This window comes from Culicoides brevitarsis, chromosome 3 (genome assembly GCF_036172545.1).
Source record: "Culicoides brevitarsis isolate CSIRO-B50_1 chromosome 3, AGI_CSIRO_Cbre_v1, whole genome shotgun sequence".
Lineage (NCBI taxonomy): Eukaryota > Metazoa > Arthropoda > Insecta > Diptera > Ceratopogonidae > Culicoides > Culicoides brevitarsis.
In genome coordinates, this window is record NC_087087.1 from 11,220,768 (window position 1) to 11,240,906 (window position 20,139).

General features: G+C 25.8%; 1 protein-coding gene across 1 annotated transcript in view; it reads left to right on the plus strand.

The window, feature by feature from the left end:
- The window catches only part of LOC134834963 (protein lap4-like), a 79,561-nt gene extending 59,422 nt beyond the window's left edge, over nt 1-20,139 (plus strand). Inside the window, exons 13-23 of the mRNA XM_063849799.1 lie at nt 122-421; nt 3,574-3,684; nt 4,499-4,678; nt 4,889-4,918; nt 5,097-5,534; nt 6,372-6,599; nt 6,658-6,810; nt 10,226-11,854; nt 14,710-14,812; nt 16,578-16,833; nt 19,922-20,139. Of these exons, the coding sequence (XP_063705869.1) occupies nt 122-421; nt 3,574-3,684; nt 4,499-4,678; nt 4,889-4,918; nt 5,097-5,534; nt 6,372-6,599; nt 6,658-6,810; nt 10,226-11,854; nt 14,710-14,812; nt 16,578-16,833; nt 19,922-19,961 (3,468 nt within the window). The 3' untranslated portion in view covers nt 19,962-20,139. The remainder of the gene's footprint in view (nt 1-121; nt 422-3,573; nt 3,685-4,498; nt 4,679-4,888; nt 4,919-5,096; nt 5,535-6,371; nt 6,600-6,657; nt 6,811-10,225; nt 11,855-14,709; nt 14,813-16,577; nt 16,834-19,921) is intronic.

Below are 20,139 nucleotides of genomic sequence, written 5' to 3' on the forward strand. Positions count from 1 at the left end.
ATTTTTTTCGTTTCATTTTCTTTTCATTCAATGAAAATCCTTTGAAAAAATTGTAAAAAAAAAATCAAATTTCCAAAAAAAATCCAAAAAATTGCATGAAACCCAAAAAAAAACCAAAAAGACGCCTCGACCAATGACAAATGCCGACTTCGAACGCATGATCCCGAACCACTTCATAACGGGTGGCAAGCCGAAAATCCACGTGGAAACGCTGCATGCCGACGCATCAGGCGCTGCTGGAGGAACGGGCGGCGGCGGCGTCATTGTAACCGTGCAAAAAACCATTCCCGATGTGCCAATGTTGCCGCCAGCACCGACGGAGCTGGGCCGCGTCACGGAAACGATAACAAAGTCAACGCTAACGGAAACCGTGATGACGCGCGTCACAGACAACCACTTGGTTGAGCCGCTAATCAGTGAGGTGAATAAGAAACCAATTATGAGTACTCTGAGGGGAACGTCTTCTGCTTCTTCTTTGGCTAAAGTGATACCGAAACGAAGGGTGACTGGATTTTAGAAATTCTCCTTTTTTTTCTTTCCACTAACCAAAAAAAAAAACGTGTGTCGTAGATTGAGAGACACAAAAAATGCACCAAAAATTAGGAATTTAATTTGTAGAAAGTTGTAAAAAAAATCACACGTAACAATTTTTGTACAGACACTTTTTTTGTAGAAACTCTTACAGGGGAAATTTAACGGACCATTTAAATAACGAGGGAAATTTTTCGAATATTATTGAGGAGGAATAAAATGTGAAATCGTTAACGAAGACAAAGCGCGGGAAATTTTTTTCATACAAAAAAAATTAAAATAATAAACGAGCAAAATTAAATAAAATTTTAATTTATAAATTAAAAAAATTAAATTTAAAAATTATTTAAAAAAAAATATTTAATTTTATTATTTAGGGATTAAAAAAATATTTTAAAAAAAATAATTTAATTTAATTAATTAAATATTAATTTTTTAAAATTAATTCAAAAAATTATTTAAAAAATTATATTTTTAAATTTGCTAATAATTAATTTGATTTATTTTAATTTTAACATTTATTTATTAAATTAATTTTTTTTTATCAAGATTTCTTGCAAATTTGAAGTTTTAAAATTCTATTAAATATTTCATGATTTATTTAAAATTTTCATAAAAAATAGTATAAAAATGAACAAAAAAAAATTTAAAGATAAATTTAGACCTAGAAATATACTTTTTATTTTTTTTTACTAATTTTTACTTAAAGTCTAAAAAAGTGATAAAAATAATTAAAAAAAAATTAGAAAAAAAAATAATTTATATCAATAATTATTGAGATAAAAAAAATTAGGCGTTCATATAAAAGAAACGTATTTTTTTATTAATATTTTTTAATATATCGAAATTAATTTTTTTTTTAATTTTATTTTTAAAAATTTATTAATTAATTTAATTTAATTTTTAAATTTCAATTTTTTTTATTAATTTTATTAAATTTTTTATTAAGAAATTTTCTATTAAATTTATTAATTAATTTAATTTAATTTTTTTTATTAATTTTATTAAATTTTTTATTAAGATCAAATCCTTGAGGATCGAATTTTTTTATAATTTTATTATTTTCTGACTGTAAAATTTTTCCCGCCAAATTTTTTCTATATTTTATTTAAAATTTTCAAGAGATTTGAGTTTTTTTTGTGTTTTTATCCTTATTTTCAAATCCTAAAATTAAAAATTTTAATTAATTGTTTGAAATTTTAATTTTAAATTAACTAAAATTTTGCTTTGCCTTTGACATAATTCATTAAATTCCTGTTCGATAACGATTTGTATCACATTTTATTAAATTTTTCCTCCAATTCAACTCTTTGATAAATTCAATTTCAATAGAATTTCTGATAAAAAATTATAAATATAAGATCAAAAACATCCTAGCCTTGAACAGTCAGTACTAACCTCTCTATAATAGAATTTTATCGAAATTTCTTTGGGTTTTTTCCACATCTAGAAGAAATCTGTAAATTTTCCATACAACCCTGAGGATATATTTTGGCTTTGTACTTAATTCCTTATTTTTTCCATAATTTTTCCCTCCAAATTGAACCATTTCCTATCAATTCCCTCTTTTCATTGAACTACCTTTTGAACATCATCGACACGAAACGCCTTCGAACCTGTTCGAAAATTATTGTTATTACAAGTATAATTGCAATATACATTCAAAAACATCCACAAAACGAGACAACGCAAACATATCTCTTCCAGTAATAAAATGATAACAATCCATATATATTAATAGAATAAGAAAACACGCCAGTAATTTACAGTAATATTTAATGGTGCTATGATAAGATAAGGAAATCAAATTTTTTGGCTTGAGGAAATATTTTTATTGTAGTTTCAATTTTTTTTTATTATTTTGTAAATAAGTACTTTTTTGGTTAACAAGTAACTTAAGTAATCGCATGAAAATTCCCTTCAATACGGGGCAAACTGAGAAAGAAACATATTTAATGGCATGCTATTTATTTTTCTGTGTTTAAATGTTATTTTTTATGTGTTGGTGGCGGAAGGAAAATACGAATGTAATTTTAGGTAGAAGCAATGAAGAAAAATGTTTCATGTTACAGATTTTTTTTGATTGAATTAGCAAAAATGCGATTTTCAAATTTTTAACCTTTAATTGACCTTGAATTATTTTTAACGAATTTTTGGTTTATTTTCATAAAATCTAATCAAAAATAATTTAGAAGCTATAATTTAAAAAAAAAATTAAATTAAAACGAGAAATTCGCAAAAAAATCTCCAAGGTCAATTAAAGGTCAAGTTGTTTTTTTAAGATTTTTTTGGTTTAGATTCATAAAAATTGATCATTTTTCTTATTCAAATGTCAAGATTTCATTGAAATTGAATAAATTTTTATGAATTTAAACCAAAATCACTTCAAGGTCAATTAAAGGTTAAAAATTTGAAAATCGCTTTCTCGCTAATTCAAACTTTTTTTTATGAACTGAAACATTTTTCTTCATTGCATTTGCCTAAAATACCTTTTACATTTAGCTGATAAGAGGAAATATGAAAATATTGAAAGCTCCTACGATTGTTTCCCGTCACCGCTACTCCGTGATAACGTCATCATTAGCCGGATGATTCATTTCCCCTGCATAATAAATGCGTTATTGCACGAGAGAAGTGCGGGAATTGCAAAACGTAGACGACAATTGTTGATTGCATCCGGTTTCATTTAATAAATCGAGATAAATATTGACAAATGATTGACATAAATAACTTTTTTTTTCTGCATAGAAAGGTTCTTAAAATAATTTAATGGATATTTTAGTTTAACCTTTTTTTTTGCAAATTTGACAGATGAAATGTCATTTTTTTAATGTGTGGGATTTTTGCATGAAATTTTTTTTTTCGTAACCAGACGTTTCCACTGAAGAGTGTTTTTTTTTTGAAGGTCACCCACTCACGCAAAATAATTTTTTTTTGCAAGTCATCTAATGCTAAATTTCCGTTTTTTTTCTTTTTTTTCGTTATCTCTCATTTTTTATGTAAATGATGCGCTGTTGATGATGACGACTGTGATGACAACAGGAGGTAGTTTTGCCCAAAAATCAAGGATCATTAGGTTTTAGTATAATTGGTGGCACAGATCACTCTTGTACACCGTTTGGCGCACACGAACCCGGTATTTTTATTTCACATGTAAGTTTTTTTTACCTGGAAATATTTTTTAAGTTGAAATATAAAAAAAAGTTGAAATTTTTGAAGAAATTTAAAGTTTTGAAAATTTTTAAATTATTTTTTAAATTAAATTAGTTCAAATTTAATACTTTGAGTTTTTTAATTTATTTAAAAAATTAAGATTAAGAAAAAAATTAAGAAGAATTGTTGATATTTTAACTTTTGCAAAATATTTTATCTAAAGCTGCTTTCAAAAAATTATATATTACTTCAAAAAAATTAACTGCTTAAAAATAAAAAATTAAATTAAATATTTTATTTAAATATTTAAAATAATTTAAAAAAAAGTAAAAAAAATTAAAAATTAAAAAATGATTTTCACGAATTATAAAATTTTCAAAAAATTTAAAATTGGTATTTTTATTTTAAAATAATTTAAAAACAATTAAACAAAAAAATTTTTTATCAGAAATATTTATTAAAATTATTAATAATTAAAATAATTTAATTTTTTAAAAATAAAAAATATTAAAAAACAATGAAAACATTTAAAAAAAATTTAATAAAATCTAAATAAAATATTATTTTCACATTAAGTTATTTTTTAAAAATTTTCTCATAAATTAATTTTTAAAATTTAATTAAAAATATTTTTTAAAATTATTTTTAAATAATAAAAAATTTAAAAAAAAATAATTAGTCAATTAACTTTAAAATATTTTTAATTATTTTTATATGATTATTTTTAATTATTTATAAAAAAAAAATTGAAAAAATAACTTAATTGTAAATTTAAAAAAAAATAAATTTTCACCAAATTATTTTTTTTTTTCAGATCGTGCCTGGCGGAATCGCCGCAGTTTCGGGTAAATTAAAGATTGGCGATCGAATTTTGAAGGTTAATGGAACTGACGTCACTGGAGCAACCCATCAAGAGACCGTAACAGAACTCTTAAGACCATGCGACGAAATTAAATTGACAGTTCAGCATGATCCGTTGCCGCCAGGTTTCCAAGTGAGTAAATTTTTTCCATATTTTTCTCATTTTATTTGTAAATATTTTCCTGAAATCCGCTTTGGCGTGTCACAATTTGCTGAAAAAAAAAAATAAAATTCATGATCAAAATCACCCATTTTCTCCTTTTTCTCTTCTTTTTTCATTCGAATGCCCAAAAAATGTACAAAAAATATTTGTTGTAATAAAAAATAACACAAAAACACACAGAGCTTTGTTGTAGTTAACGTACCAATTGAGGTAAAAAAAATCACGTTTGTTGTGTTCGTTTCGTTAATTTAGGAATTTTGATGTTGAATTTTTTCAAATTTTTTTGTTCTGCGAATTTGCATGAGTTCCATTTTTATCTCTTGATGTTTTTTTTTATTTTAAAATTTTTTATTAATTTTTTTTTTTTAATTTTTTTAATCGCTCACAGGAAGTAACTCTCACCAAAAACGAAGGTGAGCGTCTCGGAATGCACATCAAAGGAGGTCTCGGAGGTCAGCGCGGAAATCCCGTCGATCCGGCAGACGAAGGCGTTTTTATCTCCAAAATTAACAGCAGCGGCACCGCTCGTCGTGATGGTCGTTTGCGCGTCGGAATGCGAATTCTCGAAGTCAATGGTGTTTCGCTGTTGGGCGCTACGCATCAAGAAGCTGTCGATGTTTTGCGATCTGCGGGACAAGAATTGCATTTGGTCGTTTGCAAGGGATACGAAAAGTCAGATCTCGTACATTCGATTGGCTCGGCGGGCGGCATGAGCACCGGATTTAGTCGTGGCGGATCTCGGGCCTCGGAAACGGGCAGCGAATTCAGTCAGAGTGTGTCTAGTCTCGATCAGGAAGTAGGCGATGATTCGGCTTTCCTGCAACAGGTGAGAAAATTTTGAAATTAAAATTAAAATTAAATAAATGAAAATAATTAATTAAATAAATAAAAATTATTTTAATTAATTTTTAAATAAATTAAGAAAAATTATTTAAATTTTTAAAATATTATTTAATTGCATTTAATTAAATTTAATTTTTTTTTTTAATTTAAGATTAAAATATTTTAATTAAATTTAAATTTAAAATTAAGTTACATATTTAAATAGAATTAAAAAAAAAATAAAATAAATTTTAGAACTACTGAATAAAATTTGAAATAAATAAATATTTTTTTAAAATAATTTATATATTAAATTTTATTATTTTAAAAAAATAATTATTTTTTTTTATTTTTAATTAATTTAAATAAATTAATTTTTAATAAATCACTAAAGTTTCAATTAAAAAATTACTAAATTAAAACAATAATGAAATTTAAAAAAAAATAATTTTTAAAATAAATTTAACTCGAAATTAAATTATTAAAAAAAATTATTTAAAATTAAAAAAAAAATTTAATTAATTAATTAATTTTTAATTTAATTCAAAATTCTTAATAATATTTTTATTTAATTTTTTTAAAAAACTTGATTTTATTTTTTTTTTTAAATTAAATTTTAATAAAATCAAAAAAATACTAATTAAAACGAATAAATTAAAACAATAAAAAAAATAAAAGAAATTTTTAAAAATTAATTAAAATTAAAAAAAAATAAAATTAATTAATTAAACATTTAATTTAAAATTCATTTAAAATATTTTTAATTTAAAAAATTTAAAAAAAAAATATTTAAAAAAAAATTATAAATAAAATTTAAATTTTTCTTTAACGAAAATTTCAGGCAATGGACTTGACAAAAGAAATCGAGGTATTCACCGAAGAAAAATCCGAAGCCAAACAAGTTCAATCCCCAACAACGCCGTCGCAACCCGCACCACCTGTCGCTGAAAAAGTTCAAACGCCCCCAAAACCCGTCGAAAAACCAGTCGTTCCATCAAACGAGGTCGCTGTCGTCAATCAAGCTGATCAAGCACTTGTCTGGTCTAAGGAAAAAACGGGACCTGAACGCGTAAATATTCCTTTAAAAGCCCAAAATTTCCAAAAATATAATTATTTTTCCTTTTTAGGTCCTCGACATCGTTCGTGCCGCCGAAACATTGGCTCTAAATGCCGCCGCTCAGGATTACAATCCGCCAAAATCCCCCACGGAGCATCAGGAAAACCTTCAGAAGACCACAACAATTGTCATGTCGAAGCACACTTTGGATACGCAGCCACAGGTTAGTGTTTTTTTTTAATTTTTTGATTTCTTAAATGTTTTTTGTTTCGCCTCACATCACATTTTTTAATTTTTTGACATTTTTTGTGTTAATTAAAAAAATAATTAATATTTTTTGTCCTGCAAATCGATACATGAATCATTATTTTGCACGTTTTTGTGCTTAATTTCTCATTTTTAACGTATTGTGGTCTAATAATCATCATTTTTTGTTAATTTTTTATTCAATCATGTTTTCGTCAAGCGCTCTAAATGTTGATTTTTGGTCGTTTTTGTGTGTGATTTTCTTCATTTTTCATAAAAACCGGGATCATAACGGAAAAAATGCACGAAATTTATGTTTGAAGCCCATTTTTCATTAAAAAAAATCATTTTTGCTGTTGTTTCTTATGAATTTCTTTTTTTTAAAGTGAATGCATCCATGCTTGCGATTTTTTTCATTAAAAATTAAAATTCGAAAAATTAAAAAAAAAATTTTGTTGTTGATTTTTTTTGTCAATAATATTTTTTTTTTGTACCTAAAAAATTTTTTTTTATATTTTTGCAAGTTTTTTAATTCATTTTTTTGTTAAAACTTCATAAACTTGCACAGAAAAAATTCTAAAAATCTGATTTCTTGTTATTCTTTTTTTTTCTTTCTTGCAAATTTTGGCAAAAAATAAAATTGAAATTGCTACAGCTACAGAAATCAACAGCAAAACTGCATTAAAACTGTCATCAAGCATTCGTAAGCATTCATTAAAAAATCAAAAAAATTAAAATTAAAAAAAAATATTGTAAAAAATTTTCATTTCACTCAAAAAAAAAATGAGCAAAGGAAACAAAAAAAATAAAATATCAAGGTACAAAAGACTGAGCAAAATGTTTATAAAAGATGTGAAAACGACATTAGAAAAAAAAATATAATTAAAAAAACATCTCTTAAAAGAAGCCGGAAGATATTGAAAAAAAAAGAAATCTTGTCATTTTCACGTAAATAATTAGCATTTACTATTTTCCACTTAATTCTGCGAATTTTTTTCAAGGACATGAAAAAAAATAAAATAAAAAGTCACATTAATTCACTTTGTAAATATTTATCTTTATCTATAAATGTTTACTACGCGCTAATTTATTTGACTGACATTTTAATTAATTCTCATTCGTGACCGGAATGACAAGAATTTAGAAAAAATAGGTTTCTCTCTCTTGAAATTTGATTTTTTTTAACAAATAAATAACAATAGAGTTCAAATTTTGCGATAGATGGAAAAATTTATTATTATAAAAAATTAATAAAAAATAAATATACAAAAAAAATATCACTTTCCCACCTTTTTTAATAATTTTTTTTTAGATTTTTCTTTTTAAAAAATTAAAATGCAATAAAAATTTTAGAAATTTTTTGTGAGTTTTATTTTTAATAGCAGTAATTTTTTACTAATAGCACCAATTTTTATATACATTTAAACTATATAATATATGATATATCATATATTTCTATATATTTAAAACTTAATATACATGTGTATAAAAAAAATACTAGATAGGCTATAAAACTCACTTATACTCTCACTGTAATTGGACCAATCTCTAACAAATATATCAGAAATACTCAATTTTTTTATTCTTCAATTTTTATTTTATTTTTAAACTATTTTTTCCTAATAAAAAAAATACCGCCTTGAACAATAAATAAAAAAATATATATTCAAAAAAGTTGAAAATTAAAATCAAAGCCGAAAAATAATAAATAATTAATTAATAAAAAAATAATAAAAAAAAGTTGTTAATTGTTTTAAAATTAAATTAAAAAAAAATAAAATTCGTTAATGTTTGTTCATTAAAAAATAAAATTAAAATAATGAATAAAAAAATAATAAATAAATTCGTGTCTTTTGTAAATGTTCCCCTTATGAACCAAGCCCGTTGAAATTTGAAAAAAAAAACAAAATGTTACCAAAAAGATAAATAATAAAAATAAAATTATCACGTTATTTGTGTGAATTTTATAAAAAAAAATATTAATACATAATGAACTCATTTAATAATTTATTGAATTAAAATTGATAAAAAAAATATAAATGTCGTTTTTCCATCGTTTTTCTATAATTTCTTGATTAATTCGAGGAATATCATTAATTAATAAAAAACGGAATAAAAAAATATTTATGGAAAAAATGGAGCAACAATTAAAAAATAACATAAAAATATATAAATAAAAACAAGAAAATATTTTCGTATAAACGTCTTTATAAATATAAGAAAGTTAAAAATAATAAATCCAATTTAAAAAAATAATAAAAAAAAATTGGATTAATTAAAAAAAAAAATAAAATTAAAAATATTTAAGGAAATCTTTGAATTTTTGTCTACATTCATAAATTTTTGGAACGTTGTGTTACCTAATGATATAATAAAATTATATTAAAATTAATTTATAAAATAATTTTGACAAGTTTTTTTGTTATAAAATATTTTTTTTAATATTTAATTAATTATTTAATTATTTTGATAAACATTTATTTTTTTTTAATATTTAAAATTAATTTAAAAAAAATATTTTTATCAAAATACATAATTAATAAATTATTAAATAAATTAATTATTTTGATAAATTTTTTTTTTAATATTTAAGATTAATTAAAAAAATATTTTTATTAAAATAATTAATATATTTAATAATTATTAATTATTTTAATAATAATTAATTAATAATTATTAAATAAATAAAATAATTATTTTTAACATAAATATTTAAAAAATCATACTGTTAAAAAATACTTTAATTAAAATAATTAATAAATTAATTATTAATTAAATAAATAATAATAATAATAAAATTATTATTTTTTTTTTTAAATAAAATATGAAAAAAAATATCAAAAATTGTCAAAATTATTTTATGAATTTAATTATTAAAAAAAAAAAAATAATAATAAAAGGAATGAAAATTTGATGTTGAAATGAATGGAACCAGAATATTTTTAAGAATACAAGCAATTTACTTCATTCGAAAAATAAATTTATTTTAAAACTATTTGATAAAGTGATAAATGTTTCATTTCATGTGCGTGTCTAACTGTACAAAAAAACAAACGTGGTGATGGTTGCTTTTTCCTGTTCACAGGGCGAAGGCTTCTTTCCATATTTATTTTATTTATTATTATTTAATTTCTTGTATTTAACACTTTTAGTCTCACATAGACATAGATTTAGACAAAAAATAGAAAAAAACTAGGTGTAGGCGACGCTTTTTGTGCTTTAACATTCATGTCGAGTCAAAAAGCACCATTTTCATGCTCATAAAATTTTTTAAAATTAAAATTGTAAATTTTTTTAAAAAATCTTTCCCTTTTTTCTTTCATTCCTGACCGACTTTCAATAAAAAAAAAAACCAAAAAAACACAATTTTTGTCTAACTAACAAACCAATAGTTGTCCTCGGGCCAGTCCAAGGAAAAATTGTACAGCGATCGAGTAGAACAAGTTACTCAAGTGACACGACCCGTAACGCCGCCAAATGTCACAACGAAAATCCTTCGTGGGGTGTCTCCTACCCCGCCTCCGTACCGCATTCGAACTTTCAGTAACTCGAGTAATTCTGAAGGTCCCGCAATCACGAGTAACATTGATGATTTCCTGAAAAAAGAAAGTTTTGAGCCATATTCTCGTCGTGAACTGCGTTCCAAAGATGGCTATCAATCGACTGAAGAACTTGAAATGTATGAAAAAGAAAAACTTGAACGTGAAAGGGAAGAAAGTTCAAAAGTTCAGGAACAAGAAAGAGCCTCATCGAGTGCTTCTCATCGAAAATCTGTCAGTTTCGATTTGACAGATCAAGAAAAGCAAACCTCTGATGATGATGAGGAGGAAGACGAAGATGACGACAAAGCAGTTTTCGTTGAAGAATTCATGAAACGCGAATCACGTGGCGAAGTGAAAATAGATTCCAGCAAAAATTTGTTGCTCGAAAAGCCGATCAAGAGTATCTTACGTTCTGCCAGTCCTTCGTCTTCGTCCCAATTTTCTACCCTTGATCGTCAGTATCAAAGTGAAGCTGTGGCTTCTTGGATTCGTAACAGTCAAGAACATCTTGCGGATGTCCAGAAGCAGGAAATTGACCAAGAAAATCCTTTCAAGAAAACTTTCGTGTCACAAGAAGAACTTCGTGAAATGGAAGAAATTGCAAAAAATAAGAAAACTCGTCCCACGACACAATTTGAACCTTTGAAACAAACCAAAATCCCGCTTAAAAAGCCCGTTTCAGCTTCCACGGGAAATTTAGCTAAGCCTCCTGTCCCGCCAAAGCCCAAAGTCAAACAAGCAGACCTCGTGAAAAATGTGGCCTTGAAACATTTGACCCAAGAACAGGGAGATTTTGTCGAATTCGAACACGATCCGATCACGAATACGATCCGCGAGGTAAGGCCCAAGTCGGAATTTAATCCAGACGGGCCTTTGCCCCCGCTTCCCCCTCCCTCAACTTCAACGAACAAGTCTCGAATTCCAAACTTAAAGTTGCAGCGCCCTCTATCGAACATCGACAGACCGAAATGTAGTCCTCCCCCGCCCCCCAAAACTCCCCTCGTCGTCGAACAAGAAGTAATTGAAATCCTCCCGGCGAAATACGAGACACTTCCTAAGATGGAAACAGCCAAAGTGGTTCATGAATCCCATGAGAACTCGAAGGAGAATGTTCTTGTTCATGACGATATCAGGCGCCATCTGTTGTTGCAAGAGAATGAGTTGAGAAATGCCTTAATGGACTCTAATGCAAACTTAGAGTCAGATCCTGATACAAATAACAATTCCGGAAGACATGAAACCTCATCTCATGCCGGAAGTTCAACAACCTCGGGAGTTTTTTCTCCGACAGATTTCTCCCAGAGATCCGTGAGTCGCATTCCAGTCTTGAATCCGCAAAATGTCTTTCCCGCTACACAAATTCTTCCGGTTCACTATACGCAACTTCCGACGCCGCAGCAACCGGGCTACTATCAAACGGTGCCCGTTAATGCCCCCATTCAACTTTGCCAGAGCACAAGTGTGACGGCAGCTCCCGTGGTGAGTTTCACATATCCTTCAAACACTTTCTTACAAACGACACAATATCACATGGCATCCCCTCCTCCGCCGCCGCCCCCACAAATTTTCCTTTTTAACCAAAGTCACACTGTCACGACAAACGAACAAGAACAACAGCACTGGAATGTCACACAAAATACTAATCCCTTCTACGAACCTATTTTAACAAATGCACCACAGAATTCTAACATTGGTAATAGCTTCAGTAGAGATCACTCTTTGAGTTCTTTTCATGTGGAAAAAAGGTCTTTTAATGAAACGCAAACCGAAGTAGAATATGTAGAAATTTTAAGTGAAGGTACTAGTAGTGACGTAATGTCCCCCCTACCCCCGCCGCCGCTGCCTGAGTTAACTCCAATTAATGTTAGAAGTAGTTATCGTTATGCGACAGCTAATTTAGTTGATATCGAAAAGAGTCCAACGATGAAGAGCTTTAGTAAGAAGAAAGAAACGGAAGTTTGAAGTTTTGACAGTTTAATGACAGCTGTCAAAATTTTTATGAAAATTTAATTTTTTTAGGAACTTTTAGGACCCATTTTTTTATTTTAATCGATTTTAATAAATTTTCAGAAAATATCCATAAAGTTAAGTTTTCAAAAAAAATTGACATCTGTCATCTGTCAAAAAAATATTAAAAATTTGTTGGTTTCTATAAAAAAAAATAAATATTTAGGTAAAGTCTTAAAAACATAAAATAATCTTAAGATTTTGAGGTATTTTATAAATTTAAAAAAAAAATTAAAATAAATAAAATTTTACAGCGCCATCTATTGAGTATTTGATAAATATTTATTTCAATTAAATAATTATTTTTTTTAATTTAAAAAAATAATTTTAAATTTATGAAATTTTCAGAAGTTAATAAAAAATTATTTTTTTTATATAATTTTTCAGTTAAAATAAAATAAAATAAAATTTCTTTAAAAAATTAATTTTTCACAAAAAAAAATATTTCCGATAATTTTAAATATTCCAAAACTTTAATTAATTTCTGTCAGATATTATTTACCAAACAACCGCAACACATGTTGGTCTCATAAATATTTAATATTTATCCAATTTCGCGCCTTTACCACACCAATCGATCCACAATTCAATTATTACAAGTATGAATGCATGAATTTCACCAATAATGCATTATCCATCATTTTATACAAAAAAAAACAACATTACACTGTCATCAATGATTCTTGTTGCAAATAATTGAATTATGGATCATGTAAATAAAATTTCATCCAAATTTAATAAGTTACAAAAAAATTATTGGTAATTGGTTATTTTTTTTTAATATATTTTTGTTACAAAATTAATGTTATAAACATGATTTTATCATCAATTTTATTAAATTAATATTTTAATTCGCTTTAAGGGATGAAATTGATTAAAAAATAGAAATAAAATAATTTTTTTATCGATGTTAAGGGAAATTATTTGCACAGAGGTGTCATTCGATGTTAAAATAAATTGATAAAAATTTTAATTTTTTAAGACAAATAATTATAAAAATATTTTTTATTTAAATTTAAAAAAAAATTAAATAAAATTTTAATCAATGAAATTTTTTTAATTGAATTTTGGTAGGTATTTACTGTTTGTCCATGTCACAAAAAAAAATAAAATTGTCTAATTTCTGTTTTATTTATTTTTTTTACTTTTACTTTTACGGCAAACAAATACCTTGAATTAATCAATAACAAAAAGTTTTTTTCTTGGTAAAAAAAAATATACTTTTAAAAATTTATATTGAAGCAAAAATCATTTTTCTTTTATAAATTACTTTACAAGGTTGGAGGAAAAATTTTCTGCTCTCAATTAAAATGTCGCTTAATAAATTATTTTTTATTTTGGAAAAATATTAAATATTTAAAAATCTTTACAGAAAGTTTACTTTAATTTTTTTTTAATGTTTAACGACAAAATTGTTTAAAAACAAATTTTTTCACGAACTTTAGAGACACCTATTAATAAATTAAAATAATTTCGAAGAACAAAAAAAATCTCTTAAGATAAGATAAGATAAGCTTATCAAAAATTCATTATTTCACAAAATACCAGACGCACCCACACATTAACATTCATCCATTTAAATTCAACTAAAAATATTTTTAACAAAAATCACTCAATTTATTTTTATCCTCTTTAAAAAAATCTAGCTAACACGCAAAAATCGTAGCAAAACCCAAAATAAAGCAAAATGGTGAATCCAAATGCATCCAGAAATGAACGAATGAAAAAAAATTATTTGCATGACACATTCATTAGTTGGTTCATTTAACAAAACGAAAATATTCCCCAATTTCACGCTATTTTGATTAAACAACCAAAAATTTGTGCATGACGTCAACGGAAAAATGCAACTCGTGTTTAAGCACCAATAATAACAATAAAATTATAATTTCCGTGGATCGAGACTGATAAAATTTATGTTTTGCACAATTATTATCCACAAACAATAATAATTAGGAATTACACACACAAACCAACATGCAAACAAATAAAACACATATTTATGCAAATTATTAGCGAGCTAATGAGTAATGACATGAGTTTCATCACAAATTATCACAAATTGATATTGAAAACTAACATGTTTTTTTTTATTTTTTTTTTTACAACTTTAATGAAAAAAAATGTTTTTTTTTAATTAAAAAAAAAATATTGAAAAAAAAAATAATTTTTTGGAGGCGATAATTTTTTTATTTTTTTAATTTAATTTATCAATTATATTTCTTTAATTAATTTGATTTATTTTTTATATTTTTTTTACACAAATAAAAAAAAACATTGATACACAATCATCATTCGACATCATCATCAATAAAAAAAAAAACCAGTCACCGCCCGTAATTACAAAGTCACCAAAAACTGTATCCGATAAAAAGAAGTTCTTCGAAAATGCGATGGAGGATCAGCATAAAGTAGCATCACAAAAGCAAGGTAATTTTATTTTAATTTATTCCTAAATTTGAATATTTTTTATCAATATAATTACTTAATTTGAAAACCAAAATTCACATAAAAAATTTCCTTCATGGAAGTTCGTCTTAAAATATTTTCGAGATATTTTTAGATAATGTGGGAGTTTATTGTTTTGTTGAATTTTATGCTCGTGTAATTCTTGTAAACCTATCAAAGTTTTATTCTTAGAAGTTTTTTATTAATGGATCTCTTAAAATAAAAGTTTAAATAGATGTGATTTGCCACAGGCTCATGTAAAAAAAATGCAGAAAATTCATAGAAAATTTTATTTTTTTGTTTTTATTGAATTATTTTAATTTATTTATTATTTATTGAATTAATTTATTTAATTATTTATTTTATTATTTTTTTAAATTTTATTTATTTATTTATTTATTTTGGACGAAAAAAATCATTAAATGTATTTTATTTTAAAAATTGCAATCAAATTCCACTAAAAATTCCGAGCAAAAAAAAATATTTAAAAAATATAAAATAAAAATACAAAAATCCACATATTAGTTTTTAATTTATAATATCGCTGATCAAAGGGACTTGGCTAACAAAAGGCCCTTATTTTATCCTTTTTAGTTCGTTTTTAAATGTTTTATTTTTTTTTAAACTTTTTTTTTTTTAATGTTTTTTTTATATTTTTTTAATTTTTTTAAATATTTTTTTAATAAACATATTTTTTTTCTTGCCTTTATTAATAATAATTTTTTCTACAATTAAAATTTTTATAATTTTTTTTAAATTTTTTTTTAATATTTTTTTTTTTATTTTTTTTTAAATATTTTTTTTTATTTTTTTTAAAATATTTTTTTTTTTAAACTTTTAAAATAATTTTTATTTTTTTTTTAATTTTTTTGAAGTATTAACTCTTAATTAATTTTTATTTTTCAAATTTTAATGAAATTAATTTTTATTTTCAAATTTAAAAAAAATATATTTTCGCTTAATTAATAATTTTAAAAAAAATTATTTTGCCTTTTTCAATTCAAAATTAATTTTTTAGAAATTTTTTCGTTCCCACATCACTTCAAAAATTTATTTTTATATTTATTTTTGAGTCCTTTCACTCATTTTATGTCCTTTAAAAATGAAAAAAAAACGTCAAATCTCCCATAAAAATGATACATTTTCCCAACCCAAACCACTTGATAAAGTACATAAAATGCGGTTTATTTTGTGATTATTATTGTTTTGGTTGTCCTTTTTAATTTTACCTTCTTACGGATCAAAAAACCCTTTCTAGTCATAATAATTAATTATTATCCTTTCACGGAATTTTTTTTCTTCTTTTTTATTTAAATATTTTTTCTCGTCTCAAAAATAAATGAAGAAAATCGCTTCTGGCAAAACAATTGTCATTTTTTCGGTGGACAAAAAAATAATAATAATTTAAAAAAAATCTAAAAGGTTAATTGTATTACAAATATTTTCATTATCATTACAAGAAGCTTAGGGCGAAAATCCGATGATTTTATTTTTTTTTTCTTGAATATAATTTACTTTCATATTTTTTTTCTTCTTTTATCTTTTCATAACATAACAACGATAATCGCTACAACAAACAAACAAACAAACAACAACTATCATCATCGCATAATAAATAACCTCAAAACATAATTTTTCGTTCTTCTTTTCTCGTGTTCTTCGGAAAAATCGACAAACAAACAAAATAAAAACGCAAATAAATTTTCTTTTCTGTTCTTTTGTGTGTTTGCGAAAAAAAAACTCACAGATAAAGTTTTTACATTTTTATCAAAAGATGAAGTCGAAAAATTAAAGTTGGAGGAAGAACGGAAAATTGCAACATTGGCACGTGAGAAAAAAGATAAATTAATAATGTCGGCAGCTGATGTTTTGCGAGACGACGACGATGATGATGATAATGATGGAGAGAATAACGGCTCCGATGCCGAAAGTAACGGCGATAAGCATCAAAGTGATGAAGATGCCGCAGAGCAAGAAGATGAAGAAGAAGGAGATGACATGAGGTAAGTGTTCGAAAAACTTTTGCCTTATCTCGAAATGTAATAACAATAATGCGTATTATTAACAAACAACTCACATAAAATATAAACTAAAAGGGATTGACACGCTTCGGGTTTTTTTTTCTTTGTAAATAATGTTAATAATAATAATGAACATTCGTGGTGATGGTTTTTGTACTTTGGGTGGCATTAATCTATTAAACACTGTCATATCTGTCTCTTTTGTCAGGGTCGAAAATACTTTGAGTCAAAAGAAAACTTAATGCTTGAGAATAAGTCAAAAGTAAGTTGACTTTAAGGTTAAAAGTTAAAAATTAAAGCTGATTTTTTTTTAATTTTCTTAAGTCAAAGTTTTAAGTCAACTAAGTCTAAATTTAAAACTCTTTCCAAAAATATCAATTTTTTCATGAAAAATCATTTTTTTTTTGCCAAAATTTATTTGGTAAATTAAGTAATGATTTTTAATGAAAAAATTGATATTTTTGAAAATAAAATCAATTTTTAGTTTTGACTTAATTAACTTAAAATTTTGACTTAAGAAAAACTAAATAAAGTTATTCAGCTTTTACTTTTAACTTTTGAACTAAAAGTCAACTTAACTTAGATTTATTCCCAAGCATTAATTTTCCTTTTGCCTTGAAGTATTTTCGACCCTGTTTCTCTCTCCCGTTTCCTTCTCTCAAGTCACATTTATCATCTTCAGATATGTAGGCTAAATGTTTATGATAATAATGATAAAATATAATCTTTTCGACATCAAATCGTTCATCTGTGATGACATTCATTGATGTTCGATATATCCGAAATATGTGCGCGCCCTCAAGAAAATTGCTCTTAATCAGATATATTTTACATGTACTTGGTACCGTATCCAAAATATATGAATATTGATAAACTTGACATTTGATCGACAATTTCCCCGTTTGCACAAATATTTGGGCGGTGATGGGAGGATTTTTGATGGCGGAAGTCGATTGATTAGGATGTCGCTTCAATTTAATGATGAGGAATCGGTTTTTTACAAAGATTTGTTATTAAAAAAAAAAACAAACTGAAGGAAAGGTTAGAACCATTTTTTAAAATTTATAGGAAGACTCTAATTAAACTTTAAATATATTTTTGACATACTTTTAATAAGAGTTAAGTATTTAAACGAATTTAAAATTTTCGATTCAAAGCATGAGATTTTTTTATACAGAAATCCTTACCTTCATGAAGCTTAAGCTTTGAAGAAATTTCACATCTTCAGTCTGGATGAGTTTTATGAATTATAGTTGAAAAAAATTTCATACTTCAACTTTATAAGCTCAAGTAAATTGATTCTTTTTCTCAAACTCAATAATGAAACCACGAGATATTTGGAAAGACGGAGGAAGAAATCTATCAAGTCATGTGAATTCATTTGTACCATGCAGATCTCCAAGAAGAACTAAAGAGTTACTTAATATGAATGTCAAACAAATCAGAGTGATTGTCGCTTTCCTTACTAGTCCTGCAAAGCTTAACAAAAACATTTGCACAATACGGCACTATAGGATACAGAATTATTCAAAAGGAAAATTATTCAATATGATTCTTAATCGAGCAAATTTAATAGAATCACTCGATTCCTCAGGTCTTACGAAGACCTCCAGATCTCCATATATGGAGCTTTTTTGACTAAAAATTCAGCTAAGAGTACTCCAAAATGGAGCCATCAAACCCATAATTGGTTTACCTCTTTTAAAAAACACACCCAGTGGGAAATTTGGGTCTTTTTGAGACCCTCAGGGTCTAAAATAAAAGCCCTAAAGAGTTTTCTTAACAGTTTTCCAACTTTTTGTTGGTTTGTTGAGAAATTTTTTTTCCAAAAAGTTGGAAAACTGTTAAGCAAACTCTTTAGGGCTTTTGTTTTATACCCTGAGGATTTAAAAAAACTAATTTAATAAAACGCCCCTCAGGAGTCAAATTGATCCCTTAAGGAATCAATTCGTTACGTTAAGGGTTAATCTGACCCCTTATGAGATCAACCTGATACCCTTTCGAGTTGGTCATCCGCAGACCTAAAAAAATTAAAACCCTTGAAGAGATCAATATGTATCCTTAAGAGGTCAATATGAACCCTTAAGAGGTCATTTTGATCCCTTCAAGTCGTCAATTTAACCCCTCTAGGAATCATATTGACCTCTAAAGGGATCAAAATGACATCTTGATGATTAAATTTTTTGAGTCTGCGGTTGACCAGCTCGAAAGGGGTTCAGGTTTGATCAGATTAAACCCTTAACGGTACAAATTGATTCCTTAAGGGATCAAAAAATTCTCTTAAGGGATCAATCTGACCCGTTTTTCGCCCATGGGGTAGCAATGTCTCCACAAATCCCATCGACTCGTCTGTTGTCGAGAATATTGACGAAATTTTAACAATTGATAATTTTAAGTTAAAGATCAAATGTTTGCTTATTGACAGAAGTCGACCACAAGTCACAACTTAACCACGACAAAAATTTTTGTTCTTCCTATTCAGCTACAAATCTCAGTTATGAAACAATTCATCCAACAAAATGGTCACTTTTCCCTAATCTCCATCATAAACACTTGATATTATATGACCAGCTTTGCACACACATGATATTAATGACTTCCCATGGATTAAATTATCTGCCCGAACGACCAAACTTGCATCCATTTTGTTAATAAATGATCCCAAAATACAAACGACCGCCCGTACATGTGTCTCGGGACATATGCCTCCTCGATGATATATGCATTTGTTTGATTTTCAATTATTATTATTATTATCATTACCACGAAACATCATTGTTGTTATTAATGGGAAACTTTTGACCGAAATACGAGACAATAAATAAAACTTCACAAAATTAATTATCATCCCGGACGTTTCAATCCTTTTGTGAATAACTTTGAATTATTGTTAAGAAGAAGAAGGAGTTAGCATGTATTCCTATTTCTTTTCTCTTTTTTTCATAAAGTCATTTTTTTATTATTATTTGTTTAGATAGAACGCACTATCACCTAAGCACCTTAAATTTTTATATTTTTTTGGCAAACACTCTATTTTTTCGTATCTTTTCTTTCTTTCTTTTTTTCAAAGGAATCCACTTCACGAACTTGAGGCAGTATTTATGAAGTAGTGAGACGCTAAAATAAAACTTTAAAAAATTAGACAAGATTAGTTTTAGCATTAATTTTTTTCCTATTCAAACTTTTAGTATTATTTGTACCTAATTGTATTTTTTTTTTCACTTTTTATTAAAACTTAACAAAAAATGTAAATATGTTTAAAAAATACGTTACCGTTGAACCTGTTGT